The 17,486-nt window shown below is 38.7% G+C and overlaps 1 protein-coding gene across 2 annotated transcripts; it reads left to right on the top strand.

Moving 5' to 3' along the window:
* Window positions 1-4,058: 4,058 nt before the first annotated feature.
* On the top strand, window positions 4,059-17,414 carry LOC6046902 (putative tricarboxylate transport protein, mitochondrial). 2 transcript variants are annotated; one of them, XM_038265426.1, is made up of 3 exons: window positions 4,059-4,372; window positions 15,616-16,025; window positions 16,092-17,414. In XM_038265426.1, exons 2-3 carry the CDS (start codon window positions 15,658-15,660, stop codon window positions 16,717-16,719), a joined length of 996 nt encoding a protein of 331 aa, XP_038121354.1. In that variant the 5' UTR covers window positions 4,059-4,372; window positions 15,616-15,657; the 3' UTR covers window positions 16,720-17,414. The 2 variants fall into 2 exon arrangements, with proteins under 2 accessions (XP_038121354.1, XP_001864030.2); XM_001863995.2 differs by lacking the exon at window positions 4,059-4,372 and adding an exon at window positions 10,241-10,437.
* The last annotated feature ends 72 nt before the right edge of the window (window positions 17,415-17,486 follow it).

Raw genomic sequence — 17,486 nt, 5'->3', positions numbered from 1 at the left:
CAAAAGGCATCACGAATTGCATATTCTTTAAAGTGCTGAAATTGTATTGATTTTAAATATTTTCTTTGAAAATGTCGGAAATAACATTTTAAAATGGCTGTATCTCGAGAACTACATCAGCAAAGTTTCTGAAACTTGGCCCAGAGATACTTGACAGTCATATGAAGCAAAAAACATATATGTTTATAATTTTCTCGAAGTGCATATTCTTTAAAGTGCTGTACTGCCGTTCTACGCATAATTGTCCCATGTTCAAAAAAGTGCAACTGGGAGAAACGCGATTGAATTTTTTCGACCGATTTCTGTGTTTCTACGCATAATTGTCCCGTGGGTCCCTATTCGCCCTATATGTCTCTAATCACCCCGGTTAACATTTTATCACCCTTATTTGTAATCCTCTTGCAGGTAAACAGGTAAACGAGATAAAATGCTTCGTAAAACTCATTATTTCGTGATAGAAAATACTTGCCGGGACAATTATGCGTAGAAGTTCAACGATGGGACAAACAGACTTGGTGTTGTTTTCAATGATTTTCTGAACAAAGCAATAGATTTTATGTGTTTTTCTGAAAGTATATGTAAAACTAAACTTAAAAATTATAAAATTACAGAATCGTCAAAAAAATGACATGGGACAATTATGCGTAGAACGGCAGTGTAATTGTATTGATTTAGTAGATTTTTATAGAAAAAGTCAGAAATAACATTTTAAAATGGCTGTATCTCAAGAACTACACAGAAAAAAAAAATCATGGTAATATTACATCTGGGAAGGGGTACATCTTTTATGTCAGAAAAAAGGTGTAATTTTACCTCTGGAAATGTGTAATTTTACCACTTTTCTGGTGTAATGCCACTTTTTCAATCGAAATTGAGGTAAAATTACATCATAAAAGAGGTAATATTCAACCTTCCAAAATTACAGCTTCCAAATTTACATTATTTTTTTCTGTGTACATCAGCAAACTTTCTGAAACTTGGCCCAGCGATACTTGACAGTCATATGAAGCAAAAAACATCATTATCTTGAATTGCATATTCTTTGAAATGCTAAAATTGTATAGATTGTTTTGGTTTTCTTAGGCTTCATCCATAAAGTACGTCATGCTAAAATCGGCCAAAATCCCCCCCCCCTCTCCCCCCCTTTGTCATGCTTTTCCTATACTTATAACATGCAATGCTATAGACCCCCCCCCCTCCTCCCCTAGAGCGTGACATACTTTATGGATGACGCCTTTTTGAAAATTGGATGTAATATCTTAAAAGGGCTGTATCTCGAAAACTACATCAGCAAATGTTTTTATTTTTTGCACAGAGGTGCCCTATGGTTTTAGGAATCGATAGATCCCAAAATCTCGAATTGCATATATATTTTTTCATCGTAACGGTATTTTGAGCACCGTGTAAATTTTATGATCAACCCTGATTTATCCAGTTGTCAGAATTCAGATTCGCTAATTCGAATGGAGTTCCATTCGAATTAGAGAATGCCCTTGTAAGCTCTGTATCGTCAACTGGGGCGAATCGGGACTACATTCTGAATAGGGACAGCAGATTTTAAAGCATTTAAAAGTTTCAAAATAGAAAATCGACGAAATCAATTAAAAATATCAAAATATAGTGTAAAAACCTGGTTAAACAGCTGTTCCAATTCACCACATGTGTCCCGATTAACCCAAGTTGCCGGTTATAACTTTACGCTGGTTGATGTTAAGTGCTCTACAAAAAAGTTTTCCCATGCCGTTTAAGTCATTTTGGCGGCTCTGCCGTAGAAGAGTCAACTAATGGTATTGCTAGCACCGCTGTTTTATGCTAGAATTATCAAAATTGTTCCGATTTTGGCCGTACGAACGATTGTTGCCCCTTGCCCCATAGGATTAACTTGTCCTAAACAAATCCATACTCTACGTGGACCAACTTAAAAACAAGAAATTTTGAAAAAGATATAAGATTTATGTTGTTTTCTGTCTGTTCTATCCGAAACCATTAAGAAAAATATACAAATATTGTGCAGAAAGCTCAATCTAAATCAATCATCGTTTAAACAGTTTGTTAGAGTTTAATTTCAGCACTCTACAGAATTTATTTTTATTACATTTGAATTTCCTCAATTCACTCAGTTGCAGGCAGTGAATGACTTCAACTGTTGAAGCTGCCTCAAATAAACAAACAACCACCATCAGGGTATTTTAACTATTAGTGGACCCCCTAGTAGAGCCGAAGCACATTTTTCGCAAATTTTCAATATTTTAAGCACTTTTTCATAACCCTTTGAACAAAATAATGGAATCTGGAGTGTTTTGAACAATTTTGAGTGTCTGTTTCATCAGTTTTTTGTTTTTGAGCAGAAAAATAGCCATTTGAAAAAAAAGTTTTTTTTGCCTGTTATGGACCCCCTTTTCCTATAGTGGACCCGGGTCCATAATCCGATTGTGGACCCGGGTCCACTATAGGCAAACTGTTATTTTTATACCTAATTTAACCGACATTTGATGTTTTGATGCATTGTGTAGGTCTAATGATAGATATAATGAATAAAAGATGGATTTTGCTCACTTTTCATCATGAACAAATATGTTTTGTTAACAAATTTGGCTTTGAACAACAAAAAAAAACCTAACAGACATTTAAACACATTTATTTCCGAAAAAGATCAGAGAAAACGTTTCAAAAACCACTGTAAACATACAAATAATTTAAAAATGTAAGTTTGGCGCATTTTTTTCCATATTAATTACATAAATGATTGACCGAAACTAAACAATAGATTTGTTTACAGTTTCTGATAAAACCACGCATGTTTATTTAAAAATAATGTTTTGTTATTGATTTATTATTATAAAATATCATTCCAAACTGCAACTATGATGCTTCAGTAAAGTACCATTAACTAAAGTTTTGATTAATTATAAATTCTTTCGGCTTCAGCATATTTGGTACTTTTTTTTAACATGAAAACAGCTATATTTATACTCATAATTGAATAATATGCGTTTAGGTTGATTACAACAAGCATTTATTGTATGTTTAAGAGAAACTTTTGCTAAAATACACAGTTTTCTTTATTTTTGTAAGTTAAATTAACAGGGGTCCACTTTTGGAAAAGTTTAGATTTTCGTTGTCCTATATTGGACCCCCCTAATTTTTGCTCGAAAATGAGCAGTTCTTCGCTTTATTTTAGTAAAGTTTCTTAAACTTACATTATTTCGACCTGCTGAAGTTAAATAATCAGTCAAAAAATGATTGGATAGTTAATTCAATCATAAAATATAAATGCTGTTTTGTTGTGAAAATGCTAGTGGCCATGGCTGATTTCAGATGTCGAACTCAAAACACTTATTTTGGCTCAAATGACACGTCAATGTCAGCCAACATTGTTTTAAATTATGCTGAACATGCCAAATAAAAGATTTGTAGACAAAAACACGCTTAAAATTGTGGTTTTATTGATTTTTTCATCAAAAACACTTCAGAGGGTCCACTATAGGAAAGGGGTCCACTAATGGATAACGTACCCTAGTTGATGATGATGAATGACCCACTTTTGGTTAAAGTCACACAGCATTCAGTTGAAGAAAAACATACTTTATTAAATCTATTTGTCTATGATACTCATGCTCACAACGAGATGGCACTGCTGTCGGAAGCATTCTAGCATTACTCACACTAACACGCATCGAACTTTGCATTGATCGAACGATGTTGTGTTCGTTAAGCATCATGATAACACAATTTCATTCATGGAAATTTTGCGAGTTGCCAAATCATTTCCCAAATCCGATTCATGTATGCTTCAAAATTTGAATCAAACAAAATGCAATAAATTAAAGAAAATAAAAACAAAGCTTTCCAACTTCATTCTTAAAAGTCAAAATACGACACCGTGCCACGTGGTATGGTCGACCCCGTTTCGTGCTTCGAATGTTTTCAGCGCGCAGAGCATACTTTTTCAACATCATCCGATATGACGTCACACACTCTTTTCCATTCCTTCACACACCTCCCACCCCCGCAAGTGTTGACCATCGAAGTGGGCTGCCTGTCAGACAGACAGTTCGCGCTTGACGTCGCAACTTTCCAGCCAGCCAGCCAAGAAAAACATCAGTCGACCAACAGCAAGCAGGCGTCAGTGAACGATGCTGCTGCAGATCTTAGCAGACCAATCGGTTTCCAGTTCCGTTGCACCACAAGCTCCTTGTTGAAGGGTTTTCTTAATCTGTTTTGTGTACAAAATTGTGCTGTTTTTGTCAATTTTTAAAACTACTCAAAGTAACGTCAACATTCCTCACTGCAAAAAGTACTTGAAAGTGCGATTAGAAATCGAAAGTTTCACAACGAAAGCGAACAACTCCAAGGACAACACCCAAAGAAGGTCAGTAATGCATATTCATGTTAAGTTTAGAAAACAACTGTGGAAAATACGTAGTAATTCTGCAATTAAGTGTTAAAAGCAAATAAAAGCTCACAAACTCTGCCCCAAAATCGATATTTCCCTTACCATTGCATAACAAAAACATGAATGTCTCGGGGTGGCAGCATAAAAAAAGCGGAGAACCACCGAAAGAAGGTGGCCGTGTTTTGATTTGTGGAGCGCTACAACGGTGCGCAGCATAAAAAGTTCCATTCGTGGTTGCACCAATACTACTTTAGCTACCAGTAATGACGCGGTGGGGTTTATGCTGTTTGCAACTTGGAACATAATACTGGCAATTGTTTTTAACGGTCAATTAGGCAGTATGATTATTATTTTTGCCTTTCTTACTATAGAAAGATATAGGTTTTACTTTATGGCTAAACATCATTTTCATCTTCGTAAATACGACGATTCAGCATGAAGTTTAATCGGAAAAATCGCTAAAAAATTACACTGCATCGATTTTCGACGCTCTATTGATTCATCTTGACAGAACTCGTCTATCTCCAACCCTCGAATTTTGAGAAAATAAATTCCGTGGAGATCGAGTGATGTTCGTGTGTGGTAAAATTTTGCCAAATTTTGTGTCACGTTCTTTTCAGCTCCCCTAAATCCAGTTTTGATTTTCGACGCTTCGTCGCCAAATCGACAAGTTGTCAAGTTGAGCTTCGAATACTGGCGCGAGAATGCTGACGCCTATATTTTGTGGCTCGAGATATACTTGTTTGTAGTAGCTTGTCTACCGATGTTTCCTACAACATGTAAGATATCGTAGCTATTCGGTTTCTTTTGCCCTGTCTGTTTTTGCATAACTGTCCAATGTTTAGACAAAAACTTTTGTAACATAGGACTTTCATATGGCGACAATCAATTCGTTTCCCGTGTGCTCTTAAAATCGCCTAAAAGTAGACTTCATTTTGTCGTGATTTCGTAAGTTTATTTAACAGGGTTCGTTTATATCGTTTTCAAAGTTTTCAATGCTCGCGACGCCAATAAAGGAGAAAAGCTCGGAACTTAACCTCAAAGGTAAACAACCGAATGAACTTTTTTGACAGGTGTCAGTTCCGGCACTTAGCAATTAAAATTATAATTTTTTCCGGTTGTTCCGTTTCGCATGGACACAAACACTCCTGGTCACGGGTCAAGGACACGGCCACGGGAATGGCCAGGAACAGACACCTACACGGCCAGGGACACGAAAACGGCCAGAAGCACGGGCACGAACACGGGCAGGAGTCCGGACAAGGACACGGCCTAGAGCACGGCCACGGGAACGATCAGGAACAGGCAACTTCGTGGTCAGGTGCACGTACACGAACACGGCCAGAAGCACGAACAAGCACACGGGCACTAAGACGGAAAAAAACTCGGATTATGACGTTTCGCGTAATCGGAGGCAAATTCAAATTCAAAAAAATGCTAAGTCCCGATTTGACACCTGTCAAACCACTCAAATGGCACTCACAAAATGAATACTGAGTTCTTTGAGTTCATTTGCTACGTCACGGTTTTCTTGCCTATGGCTATCTACCTAAGGTACTCGCGATTGAGTTTGTAGTCATGCGGTTGTAAAAATAGCTATCTCTGACCCTCTCACTTTCGTAGAAGCTGAATGGCAAGCTTCCCTGTACTGTGCGACACACGCGGTCCACTTGTACCTCGGTTTTGCTTTGCGCCTGCTTTGTTCGGTTTCGTGTCTGGCACTTTTTCATGGCATCAACCTTGGCTCATAGAGGAAAAAATCGTGACGTCAGAAATGAACTCAAACCACTCAAAGTTCATTTTGTGAATGACTTAAACAGTTTGGCCTTGTGTGCCTTCTGTGGGAGAGAAATGAAGGCGAATACTTTATTAATATCATATCTATCGAAATTCCCAGCCTCAAAATTTTGTCGCGAGTTGCTTTTCTCCTCTATAAGCCCGATCTCACGCACACTAGCCTATCATTTGTTTTTGCTGGCGGGTACAAATTTTAACCTAAAAACCCTTTGTGTACGTACCTGCAATACATGTGCACGTAGATAGCTCTATATATGCTGGGTGCCACGGGTGAGGCCAGATACGAAACCGAAGCGACGAGCTGACGTTTAGCTTGGTGCGCTGGTACGATGAACCAAAATACCAACAAACACAAATGGGCTCGTACCGAAACTAGAAAACCAAAACCACAGAGAACAGATGTACATCTGGGCTCGAACTTGTGTGTAAACAATGTTGCACTAAAAATGCGTTGTATACAATCTTGCATCAACGAAATTGGAGTGTGCAGGATACGCTTGGCGACGCTACCGTCGCGGCTGAGAATACTAGACTTAACAATTTAGAATAGCTCATAAATTTTGACAGAAAATAATTGTTTACCTCGCTAAAATATAAAATTCACTTCAGAATAATTCCTGTTAACTAGAAATAATGCAAAAAATCATTGACATTAACGAAAACAGAACAGAAAATTCATTCAAAAATATTTTTTAAGCGACAACTTAAAATAGTCCCTTTACACATGTTATCTCCGATTTCGTTTGGTATACATTTTTTCGCGCGTAAAATTGCAACCCTTCGATGAAGGATAGTCAGACATTGGTCTGTCGTTCATACGGAATGTTTTGTGAAGTGATAAGATGGTCCAACGTTCTGCTACTGTAGGCCAACATGATTTTGGAAGTGGCGCTATCTAGGCGGATGCTGCACACCCTAGCTCTTTTCAACGTATTTTGGTTTGAATTTTTGCACACGTTTTCAATGCTGTTTCTTCAATGATGTACATCTGTTCTCTGTGGGAGCCTTTCATATGACCAAAGAAGCAATTTTGTGTCATTGATTCACCCATATATCCATACATAACTGGTACGTAAATATTAGAAAATCTGAAAATTTTGAAGGAATTTTCTGTTCAAAATCAAGATCACATAAAAAAGGTTTAATTTTGCATGTTCGGTTTCACATCGAAAAATTAAGTTGAAAAATTTGTGCGACCAATATTTCGTTTTTTTTAATCAGTATTTTTTTATTCATAACTCGATCAAAGATTTTTTGCACATGCTGGAAATTTCTGGAAAATTGGCATTTGATGTCCCCTAAAACATAACAAAAAATAATTAAAAATAGTGTTTTTTTGCAAAATTTCAAATTTTTGCAAAGTTTGAGTGCCAAAAAGTGAAATTAAAAGTCACAAATAAAATTTTACCGTTCATCATTTTTTTCATTGTAGTCCTTATCCATACCTACAACTTTGCCCAAGACACCAAATCGATCAAAAAAATCCTTCAAAAGATACAAATTTATGAATTTTCATACATCATTTTTGTATGGACAGCTGCCAAATTTGTATGGAAGATTATGAGCATGAGCATGAGCATGGTTGACTGCCAATGAGCTGCTACTCCGTTATTGACAGATCAGCTGAAGTTAAACAATGAATCAAAAATGATCAGTGGGAGCCAACCATCCGTTCACTGTTTAACCCCTGAAGACCCCGACTTTATTAGTCAATACCGGCGCCCTCCCAAGAAGCCTGCAGTTCAACGAAAGGGAGGAATGTTAGTCCGATAGTTGAAGTTGCAGACTCATCAAGCACATAGTTTTTCGCTATATACTTGTTGATACCGCTTGAGACCGTTGAATCCACAGCATCTCCTTCAAGCATCACGTGATTAATTTTTTTTTGGGTTAGTAGGATAAGGTATTGGCTTTTCGATGCCTCCCGAGCAACGACGCTATGGGGAGGACTTTCATAACAGACCCGTCGGCGAGCCTTCCGAGCAACGATGCTATGGGAAGGTCTTTCTGGTTAACATACAAAATCACTCACACACAGTTATTTTGCTCCACTATTAACTCAACGATCCAAATTGTCAGTGCGTCTTTAAATCATTATATAGAAATGGCGTTTCCACCGCAAAAAATAAAACCTTAATCGATTAATTTAAACACTGATGACGCTGCATTTTCAGAGGGTAATCTTCTCCTCGCAGCACACAATACACGACAAAAATGCGAAGCAAAAGGCACACACAAAAAAAACACTTTTCACTCCGAATTTTTTTACGACCACGCGCTCCCTTGCCAATTATGCACTCCAGCTGCCAAATTTGTATGGAAGATTATATGGACAAACTAATGATCGAAAATGGCTTCTTTGGGCATACCAAAGGCACCAAAAAAGTTTCAGCCGAATCAAAAAAATACGAAAATTATAATAACAAAAAAAGATCGATTTAGTGGAGAATTGATCATTATAAGAAAACCAGGAAAAAAAATCTTCAAATAATTCTGGACGGTATTTGATTTTTTTTTTTTTGTTATAAAACAAATTAGAGGAACAGCATGTAATCCATGCACATTAAAGCATTCATCATGAAATTAAATTTTGATCAACCCTTTGCCTTCCCAAATCTCACTGATAAAGAAATGCTGTGCTCCAGAGAGCACATGCCACTACAGAGTGGCAACACAAACGCGCAGAGTTCTTCACGCAGCAGCCAGCAGCTGTCTTTTGCGCCAATCATGTCCCATACGCGTCGTCCTACCTGTTGCCGGAGAGTTCGAGCCAAACATTTCATTAGGGCACAAAACCAAAAAGTAAACATTCGGGATTATTCCACTATTCCACTTCATAGTACACTCCCTACATGCCCTCCAAGAATCAGATTGATAGCAAACAATTTCCTATTGAAAAAATCAAAAAAACAAAAGGGCACATAACAATGTTCACTCCAAACCAGAAAAAAAGTTCAATTGTGCCCTTTTCTTTTTCGTTAGTTTTTCGTGGTTAAGGAACTTTCTATGTTATAAAGTGAACTTTTCATACATTCTTAACACTAATTCTCTTCAAAACAAAGTTTGGTTAACGTTTCACCAAGGGTTTCTGCAGAAAAAAACTTCGTCGAAATACAATATTGAATACGGCCCGCGGCTGCTGTTCAGTACACTTTTGAAGAATTTTAATGTTTCACATACCTTATCTGCTCCATTCGATCATAAAACTTCACCAATTATCAAAATTTCCACTGAATTCCTCATTATTTCTAACTAAACAAAAGGGCCCATAAACATCATTCAAAACAACAATCCGGTGACAGCGCTTTAGTGCCCTTTAGTTCTCTTCGAAATTGCATTTAGAAAGGGCCCATTATGAACAGCAGTTGGAAAGCTAAAAGGGCCTAATAACGAGATTTTTAAAATTATGAGTTTTATTGCGAAAATCAACATAAATTAAGAAGCAGTAAAGCAGAGTTGAGGATAATGGTGTGTTTTATCGAATCATCAGTAAAAATACCATCAGTCATGCTTATTTTTTAAATAGGAATTGAAACAAGTTGTCCATTTTTTGCAAGCGATTTTCTCGAATCGCGGTTTTTGCTTTTGTGCCCTAATGAAATGTTTGGCTCGAGTTGTTCCATTCACGCGGCGACGATCACTTGTTTATTCCTGCATACACACAAGCGAAACTTGAATTGAAGACTACTACAGCGAAAAGAATCCGCGAAGACACATCGCGCCACCTTTCTGGATTTTTTGAACGGTGGGTAAATTGTTGGTGGGTTTGGGCAAAATTTTAAAGTTCTTTATCGAATGTTCCAAAACATTAGATATATAACGAATCCCATTTTTAAGTCGATTATTAATATATTTAACAAAACTTTGTTTTAGGATGTTTTTTGCTTCAATTAAATTAATTTAGTGTACCAACGCCAGTTGTTTTAATTCAGCTCAATTAATGCAAAAAAGTGAAACCAATTCACACATCGACCAGTAAACGCTGGTCGCCGACACAGCCACGAACGTCCCAAAACAAGCTCCGTCGTTTGGCGCACGATTCACCCGGCCGACCTGTCCAGTCATTCACAAGCCTCGCCGCGAGTCGGACGTGGTCGCGCGACTCCTCTATCCTCGTTTACTAATTGCTTAGTTAGTGTGTTAGTAGTGTTGTCTCAGTAGGCCAACCCCTAACGTGTCTGTGCCAGTCAACAACCGGCGCCTACTAAACAGCAGTTTTCGGGACTAATCCACGCTGCAGTGCCGTAAGTGATAATTTAACGTGCTTCATGGACGGCCCCCCTTCCAAGCGATTGTCCGTATTTCGCGCTTTTGTGTATTGTTTATGTCCACACGGCTTCGGATATCTTAGCTCCAAGTGTGCAGCTCGCCGCGGGGTCATTAGACACTACTTGTTGATCCATAACAACCAGCCGCGGTAGCTTTTTGGGTGGCGCACACTGTGACAGCGTTACATAACCTCTCCAACTTCATCGATTGAGGGTAGCAGCGTCGCAAAGCTGATCGCAAACGAACCAATTCTTTCTAAAATATTTTGAACATTTTGTGCCCTCAAGCGCAAGCGTTGGGCGTTGAAGATGATACTGCCGCTGCTGTTGCCAGGGTCACTAATCGCTGGGTGATAATGGAGTATCTGTATTATCTGATAGGAGGTCGTTTGAACGCACGCACAGATGGGATGGCTAGCAAGGAGTGTTATCATCCTGCCGCAAGTTCAAATATTTCGAGTGGTGTTTGAGTTTTGGCGAGATGCACTTTTTTACCTTCTGTTGTTATCTTTTTAAATAAATGCACAACAGGACAACTTCTCTGATGTGTTTGTTGTAAACATAAAAAAAGGTTAGATGAACTCCGATAAGCGTTGCAGCTAACCACGCGTTCGCCGGCTTTTTCTTGCGAGGCAAAAAAAATCAAGTAATCTAGACTATCAACAGTTCAACCGGGTACCGGACAGATGAAAGTTGAGTATCGATGATCTAGGTTTCATTATGCTGCTAGGTTTCAATGGTCTTCGGTCAAAATAGGACTAAAATATGCCGATTTTTCAATTACCTTTTTCACAAAAATCAAATTTCCCGAAATATATTTTGCCTTCCTCACCTTACTGAGGAAAGTCTATGAAATCACTTAAAAAATGAATTTCCTAATAACACATCGTAGACCCACCTTCACGTATATCTATCGACTCAGAATCAAATTCTGAACAAATGCCTGTGTGTGTCTGGATGTGAGCCCGTGCACCAAAAAAAATGCACTCGATTATTACCGGACTGGCTGAATCGATTTGGACCGTTTTGGTCTCCTTCGATCCGTCTTGGGATCCCATAAGAACCTAGATAATATTAGGAAGTTTAGAACAGTACTTCAAAATCATGCTATAAAACGATTTGGCAAAAGTTCGGAAGGTTGTTAAAAAGGTGGTTGTTGTAAGAGTTATGAGTACTTAAGTGTTATTTATGCTGATGTTTTTTTAAGGCCGGTACGAATATCTTTAAAAGTTTTTGTTTGGATTTACTCAAAAATCTTTTGTTTGCGTCAAATCTTACATTTTTGATAACTGATGATTGCAAAACAACTGAACCAGAGGTCCAATCTTCAATGTTCCTCAGACAAAATTTTGAGAAAATATTTTTAAAATTGTTCACTTCGGAAAAACGGAACGGAATCGACGTAACACCTTAAACCTTGCGGTTTCGTCAACGGTTCCACAGGTGTGTATCGTTCTTTTTGCGACAAGACTCCGCCTTCCGGGTCTCCTAAGTGTGAAGGTATTGCGCGGGGAGAGGGCACCGAATACCTATATTTACACTTAGAATTTTTTGCGTCCGCCTCGGGATTCGAACCAGCGACCTCTGGATTGTGAGTCCAGTGCGCGGTCCGATTGATCCACACAGGCAGACTTGTAGGCACTAATTTTAAATCTAATCTAATCTAATCTAATCTAATCAGACCCTAGCGCAGCCAATCTTTCGAAGGGATCCTGGAGAGTGCCTTAGGTTAGATGACGCCTAGCACTCTTCTTGTCATTTATTAACATTTGTAGTGCGCCATTGCATTGAAATGCATTGAAACATCATAAGCGTTAAAGCGGCCAGGCCTACTGCGTAAAGCCATATCGCAGAGATGACTCGTAATTGGGTTGAGTTTGAGCACTGAGTGTTCGAACAACAACACAATTCTGAATTGACAGGGGAGGAAGAAGCGTGGGGACACACCACCATACGCTCCGAGATTTGGTTGTATTCGTTGGGAGCACCATGCTAAGAAGGTTTGGTACTCCGGGACCCTCTGGGATGGGACATTGTATTTCCACGAATGCCCTGGACACTATATGCCGTGGTTATAGCGCCACAACTTGCTCAAATTGTAGGCACTAATTTTAAAACCGAAAAACTACTTGCCAAACCAAAATATTATTGGCCATCGTGGTGATTTGATTGTAATACTACGATCGTAATTTCTCGACTCACGATCGAGATTTCTCGTTGATTGAGACGAAAAAAACGGAAAAATTACAAAATAGAAAAAATTTAAATGAAATTCATTTTAATTTCAAACAATTTAAAAAACATAAAAATTAAGAAAAACATAAAAATTAAAAAAAAACGTAAAAATTTAAAAAATAGGAAAATTTAAAAAAAAATAAAGAATAAAAATTGAAATAATCTTAAAACAATTTAAAACATTAAAAATTTCAAAAAACTTAAAAACATACAAAAAAAAATCTAAACTGGGCTGAACAAAAAATAACGAGGGTCTCCGATGAATAATATTTTCCAGATGAAATATAAAAATAAAAGTTACTCAAATTTATTTACAATTCTTACTTTTCATATTTCTTAAATTGTAACTTGAAATTTAACAAAAGTTTGAAAAAAGTTTTTTTTATTTATTGAATATGATTTTTGCATCCATTAACCCCTCGGTCATTTTGGTTTGTTTTGGTTTTTTGACGTTTGTCTGCTTTTTAACTGGGCTACGGCCCAGTTATCGAGCGCCCAGTTGAAAATCAGCCCAGTTAAACAACGCCCAGTTACCAAACAACTACTGTTTCAAAAATTTTAAAGAATTTTAAAAATTTCAAAAAAGTCGAAAGCTTTTCAAAAAGTTTAAGAAAAAATCTTAAACAAACTAAATGTTTTTGGAATTGATTGAAAAAATCTTTTAAAAAGTATTTATTTTTTATTTTAAGAAATTGAAAAAAAAAGAAACGTTATTTTTTATTTTGAAAACTTTGAAATAAAAAGTTATTTGCTCTAAAAAGTCAAGAACAATTTAACACAAATATTAAATTTAAAAAATCCAGAAAATAAAAAAAAATCAACTTAAAAAAATATGGAAATTGGTAAAAATCGTTATAGAACCAATAATTCCACTCTCCACTCCTCTTATGGTTTTGTTACAGCAACCTACCATTATTTTTAGTTTTATGTTTATTCTGCTATTGTTTCTTAAACGCCCTCTCCCTCCATATTTGTTCACCTTCCGTTTTTGATACCTCTTTTTGATACCTAGAATGCAAACTTGCGTTTCCTAAACCAATTATTGAGTTTCTAATACCTCTCGATGAACTGAACTAACATAAACTACGTTAATCATCGCCATTCATGTTGCATTACCGTGTTACCACTAATTTTAAATTGCATACAAGCAGGGTAGTAAAACTATCAAACTATCAGCTCTCAGCAACTCGATTATCAAGCCTGATAATCATGCCCTAAGATCTGCTATATTTAGGGCGTTTCTTTCGTCATTGATACTTTTTTTTAAATTAAAAAAATAAATGTTAGAGAAAAAATATTTTTATTTAAATTAAAAAAAATATCGAGGTTTTCTCGATCGCCAGTCGTAATATGTCAATGGTAGATCGAGAAATTACGATCGAATGATCTCAATCTACTATCGACAGATTACGATCGAGAAATCTCGATCGTGAGTTGAGAAATCACACCACGCATAGCTTTGAAACATTGGTATCAGCAAAAAAAAAATAATAGTGGAAATTACAAGCCTTAGTTTTAACATTTGAATTTAAAAAAAAAGTTTTTAATACCCAATACAGCCGTTAAACTTTTTTTGCAATCTTTAGTTTTCAAAAAATGTTAGCATGAAAATAGTCATTTTCGGAGTTAATAACTCTGCTGTAACGAATCGAACGTATTGCACTGCATCAAACTTCAAATCGAATAATAATCCTTCCTGGGTTTACAATACCTTGTCTGGACTTGCTACAAATAGTTGTTTTCATTGAGTTTTATCATCTTGATCGACCTCAGATATTTTTTATAACGTCACAACCTAACTACACTTCCTGCATGTGTATGATGGTGGCAAATGTACTTGTACGTACTCACATCTGACTGCTTGAACGAGCTTCGCTCATTTAGCCAGTGATTCCCGAATTATTCATTGAAAACTAACCAAAATGGTAAACATTCTCATGCGATAAAGGCAACATTGTTTACTTTTTTGTTTGTCCGACAATATTGAACCCCGGATAAATTGATGACTTTCAGTATCGACCGAGTGACGCAAAACGGCCCAAGCAAAAAAAGAGCAAAGACGGGATAGCTTGTACAAAAAAAACAGGTTTTCAACCGCATACACACGTGGCCCCACCTCCTCTCGGGCAGAATTCGTTCTTTTGGCCAAACTTTGGCACCACCTATCAGTGCTTCTGCCACGTTCTGTGTGCGTGTGCAGCTGGTAAAACAAAATGTTTGAAACTGACAAAAAAAAGAACACACGTTCAATTGCGGTGTCATTACTTTAAGCTTCACTTGTACGTTATCGCCCATCGACTCAGTCAAGCTATTACCGCATTTGACTTTCAAACTGAATTGTGTGTGTGTATTACACAAGAAAGTGATTTGCATCAAACACTTAGAATGGGGGGGCACGTGCAGGGAGCGGGACCTTGGGTTGGGGGACATTCGAACGTCTCGTTACGCCGGTATTAGGAGGAAGCCTCAAAGTTTACCAAAGCGCGTCACTGATAGTGGCCGGCAGTGAACATTTATCAGCTGTGGAGTGAGATTTGTTTTGCTTTGCGTTTTGCTGTTCGAAGATGAGCTGAACGATTTTTAGCTTCAATTCGATTGATTGGTGAATGTCATTACAAATTCAAGTATGATTTACACAAAGAGAGCGAAATGTCGCCACTTATAGCATCGCAACTCTGGTGGCACGTCGACGGATGGCTTAAAAAAAGGAAGAACCGTTTTAGTCTAATATTCTTAGACGACATCCATACTTTTCACTTGAGTAAGGTGACTCACCTTACAGGAAACCATAATCATGAAGCTTTCACAAATTCAGATAGCATTATCAACTGTCTCGACATACATTACCGAGGGCATGTCATCCATCACTTTTAAATTTGGAACCACCTATAAAACCCCCAACCCTTCTCCATTCCACAGACTCAGTCAATCTCACAACTTAACCTGCCCATCCTTCTCAAAATGGATCGAAACTTCCTCATGAGCAGTATCGTCGGCGGCAGTAGCAGCAGCAGCCGAAGACAACCCTTCCAGAACCCGTTCGGCCGGCGGCCATGGATGGAGCAGAGTGGCGCTGCGGCCCCGGCCGGCGGTGGCACCGGTCTGAAGGGCATCGTAGCCGGTGGCATCACCGGCGGTATCGAAATCTGCATCACGTTCCCCACGGAGTACGTCAAAACGCAGCTCCAGCTGGACGAGAAGGGCGCGACCAAGCAGTACAACGGTATTGCCGATTGCGTCAAGAAGACTGTCAAGACGAACGGGTTCTTTGGGCTGTACCGGGGGTTGAGCGTGCTGCTGTACGGTTCGATACCGAAGTCGGCGGTTAGGTGAGTGTGGGGGGAAGATGTGGGGTTTGGGTTGGAGTTTGGTTGACGGTTGATTTGTTTTTTTAGGTTCGGCGCCTTCGAGACCTTCAAAGGGCAGCTTATTGAGCCAAACGGTACGCTGAGTACTTCAGGCAAGTTGCTGGCCGGTTTGGGCGCTGGTGTAGCGGAAGCCATCTTGGCCGTAACGCCGATGGAGACGGTCAAGGTGAAGTTCATCAACGATCAGCGCAGCGGAAATCCCAAATACAAGGGCTTCTTCCACGGCGTCGGCATGATCGTAAAGCAGGAGGGCTTCTCCGGGGTGTACAAGGGCCTCACGGCGACCATCATGAAGCAGGGCTCGAACCAGGCCATCCGATTCTACGTGATGGAAACGCTCAAGGAGGTGTACAAGGGTGGCGATCAATCGAAGCCGGTGCCAAAGATGGTGGTGGGAGCGTTCGGTGCCGTGGCCGGAGCGGCTTCCGTGTTCGGCAACACCCCGATCGACGTGGTCAAGACGCGCATGCAGGGGCTGGAGGCCGCCAAGTACAAAAACACCGTCGACTGTGCCGTACAGATCTGGAAGAACGAGGGCCCGATGGCGTTCTACAAGGGCACCGTTCCGCGGTTGAGCCGCGTCTGCCTCGATGTGGCCATCACGTTCATGATCTACGACTCGTTCATGGACCTGTTCAACAAGTTCTGGCGCTAAACTCATGACACAAAACGAAGCACACACGCATTCCTGAATCAGGGAACACATACGTATATATCAGCGAAAGCAGGACGAATTTTAAAAACACAAGCAACAACCTCAACAGACCATAATCTACACCTGCAGAATCTGAAAGCGCAAGCCCCGCCTCCTCCCCCTCCCCGTAGAAGTTGTTCAAAAACAGTGTCTATTGCACCGTATTCCGTACTGAGAGAGAGAGCGAGAGCACAAACAAACCTAAAACGAGTAGCATGCCGCAGTTTCGCTTGTTAACAAACTTCTTTTCCAAGAAACGGGTTCTATTCATTCCTTAAAGCTGGAGATTTGCCGCGCACCATTCCAATTATTTTAAGAATCTAATCAAAAAATGCATTCCAACCAGAAAATGATGCATTCAAAACAAAGAAACTATTGGCAAACGTAAAACATTCTTGACGCAAACTTAGTTCGAGCGCTGACTGTTGAAAATTTATCGATTTATGTTATACAATCAGACTATTTTTTTTTTTCGTTAGCTTTCTGTACATTTAACATCTGTTCGCGTCAACTTTTCATTTATCTTATTTTTTGTTTTGCTTAGGGCGACAATCGGGAACCGACGAACAGAGTCATGTCTATATTTATTGATTGATGTGTAATATATTAACTGTAGAGATGTGTTAGGTTTTAGGTACGTAGAAATAAACGAAAAATGAAGAAAAAACGCTGCGAATAATTTAACGAAAGAATCCGATCTCCGCCGAAACATTCAAGCCAATCGGACA

The sequence above is a fragment of the Culex quinquefasciatus genome, chromosome 3 (assembly GCF_015732765.1).
Source record: "Culex quinquefasciatus strain JHB chromosome 3, VPISU_Cqui_1.0_pri_paternal, whole genome shotgun sequence".
NCBI lineage: Eukaryota > Metazoa > Arthropoda > Insecta > Diptera > Culicidae > Culex > Culex quinquefasciatus.
The sequence above is the reverse complement of the archived record's forward strand: the minus strand, read 5'-3'. Positions and strand labels throughout refer to the sequence as shown.

Coding starts and splice junctions, on each gene's coding strand:
- LOC6046902 (XM_038265426.1), top strand. CDS start 15,658: ATGGATCGAAACTTCCTCATGAGCAGTATCGTCGGCGGCAGTAGCAGC. Junction 16,026..16,091: donor ATACCGAAGTCGGCGGTTAG/GTGAGTGTGGGG, acceptor TTGTTTTTTTAG/GTTCGGCGCCTTCGAGACCT.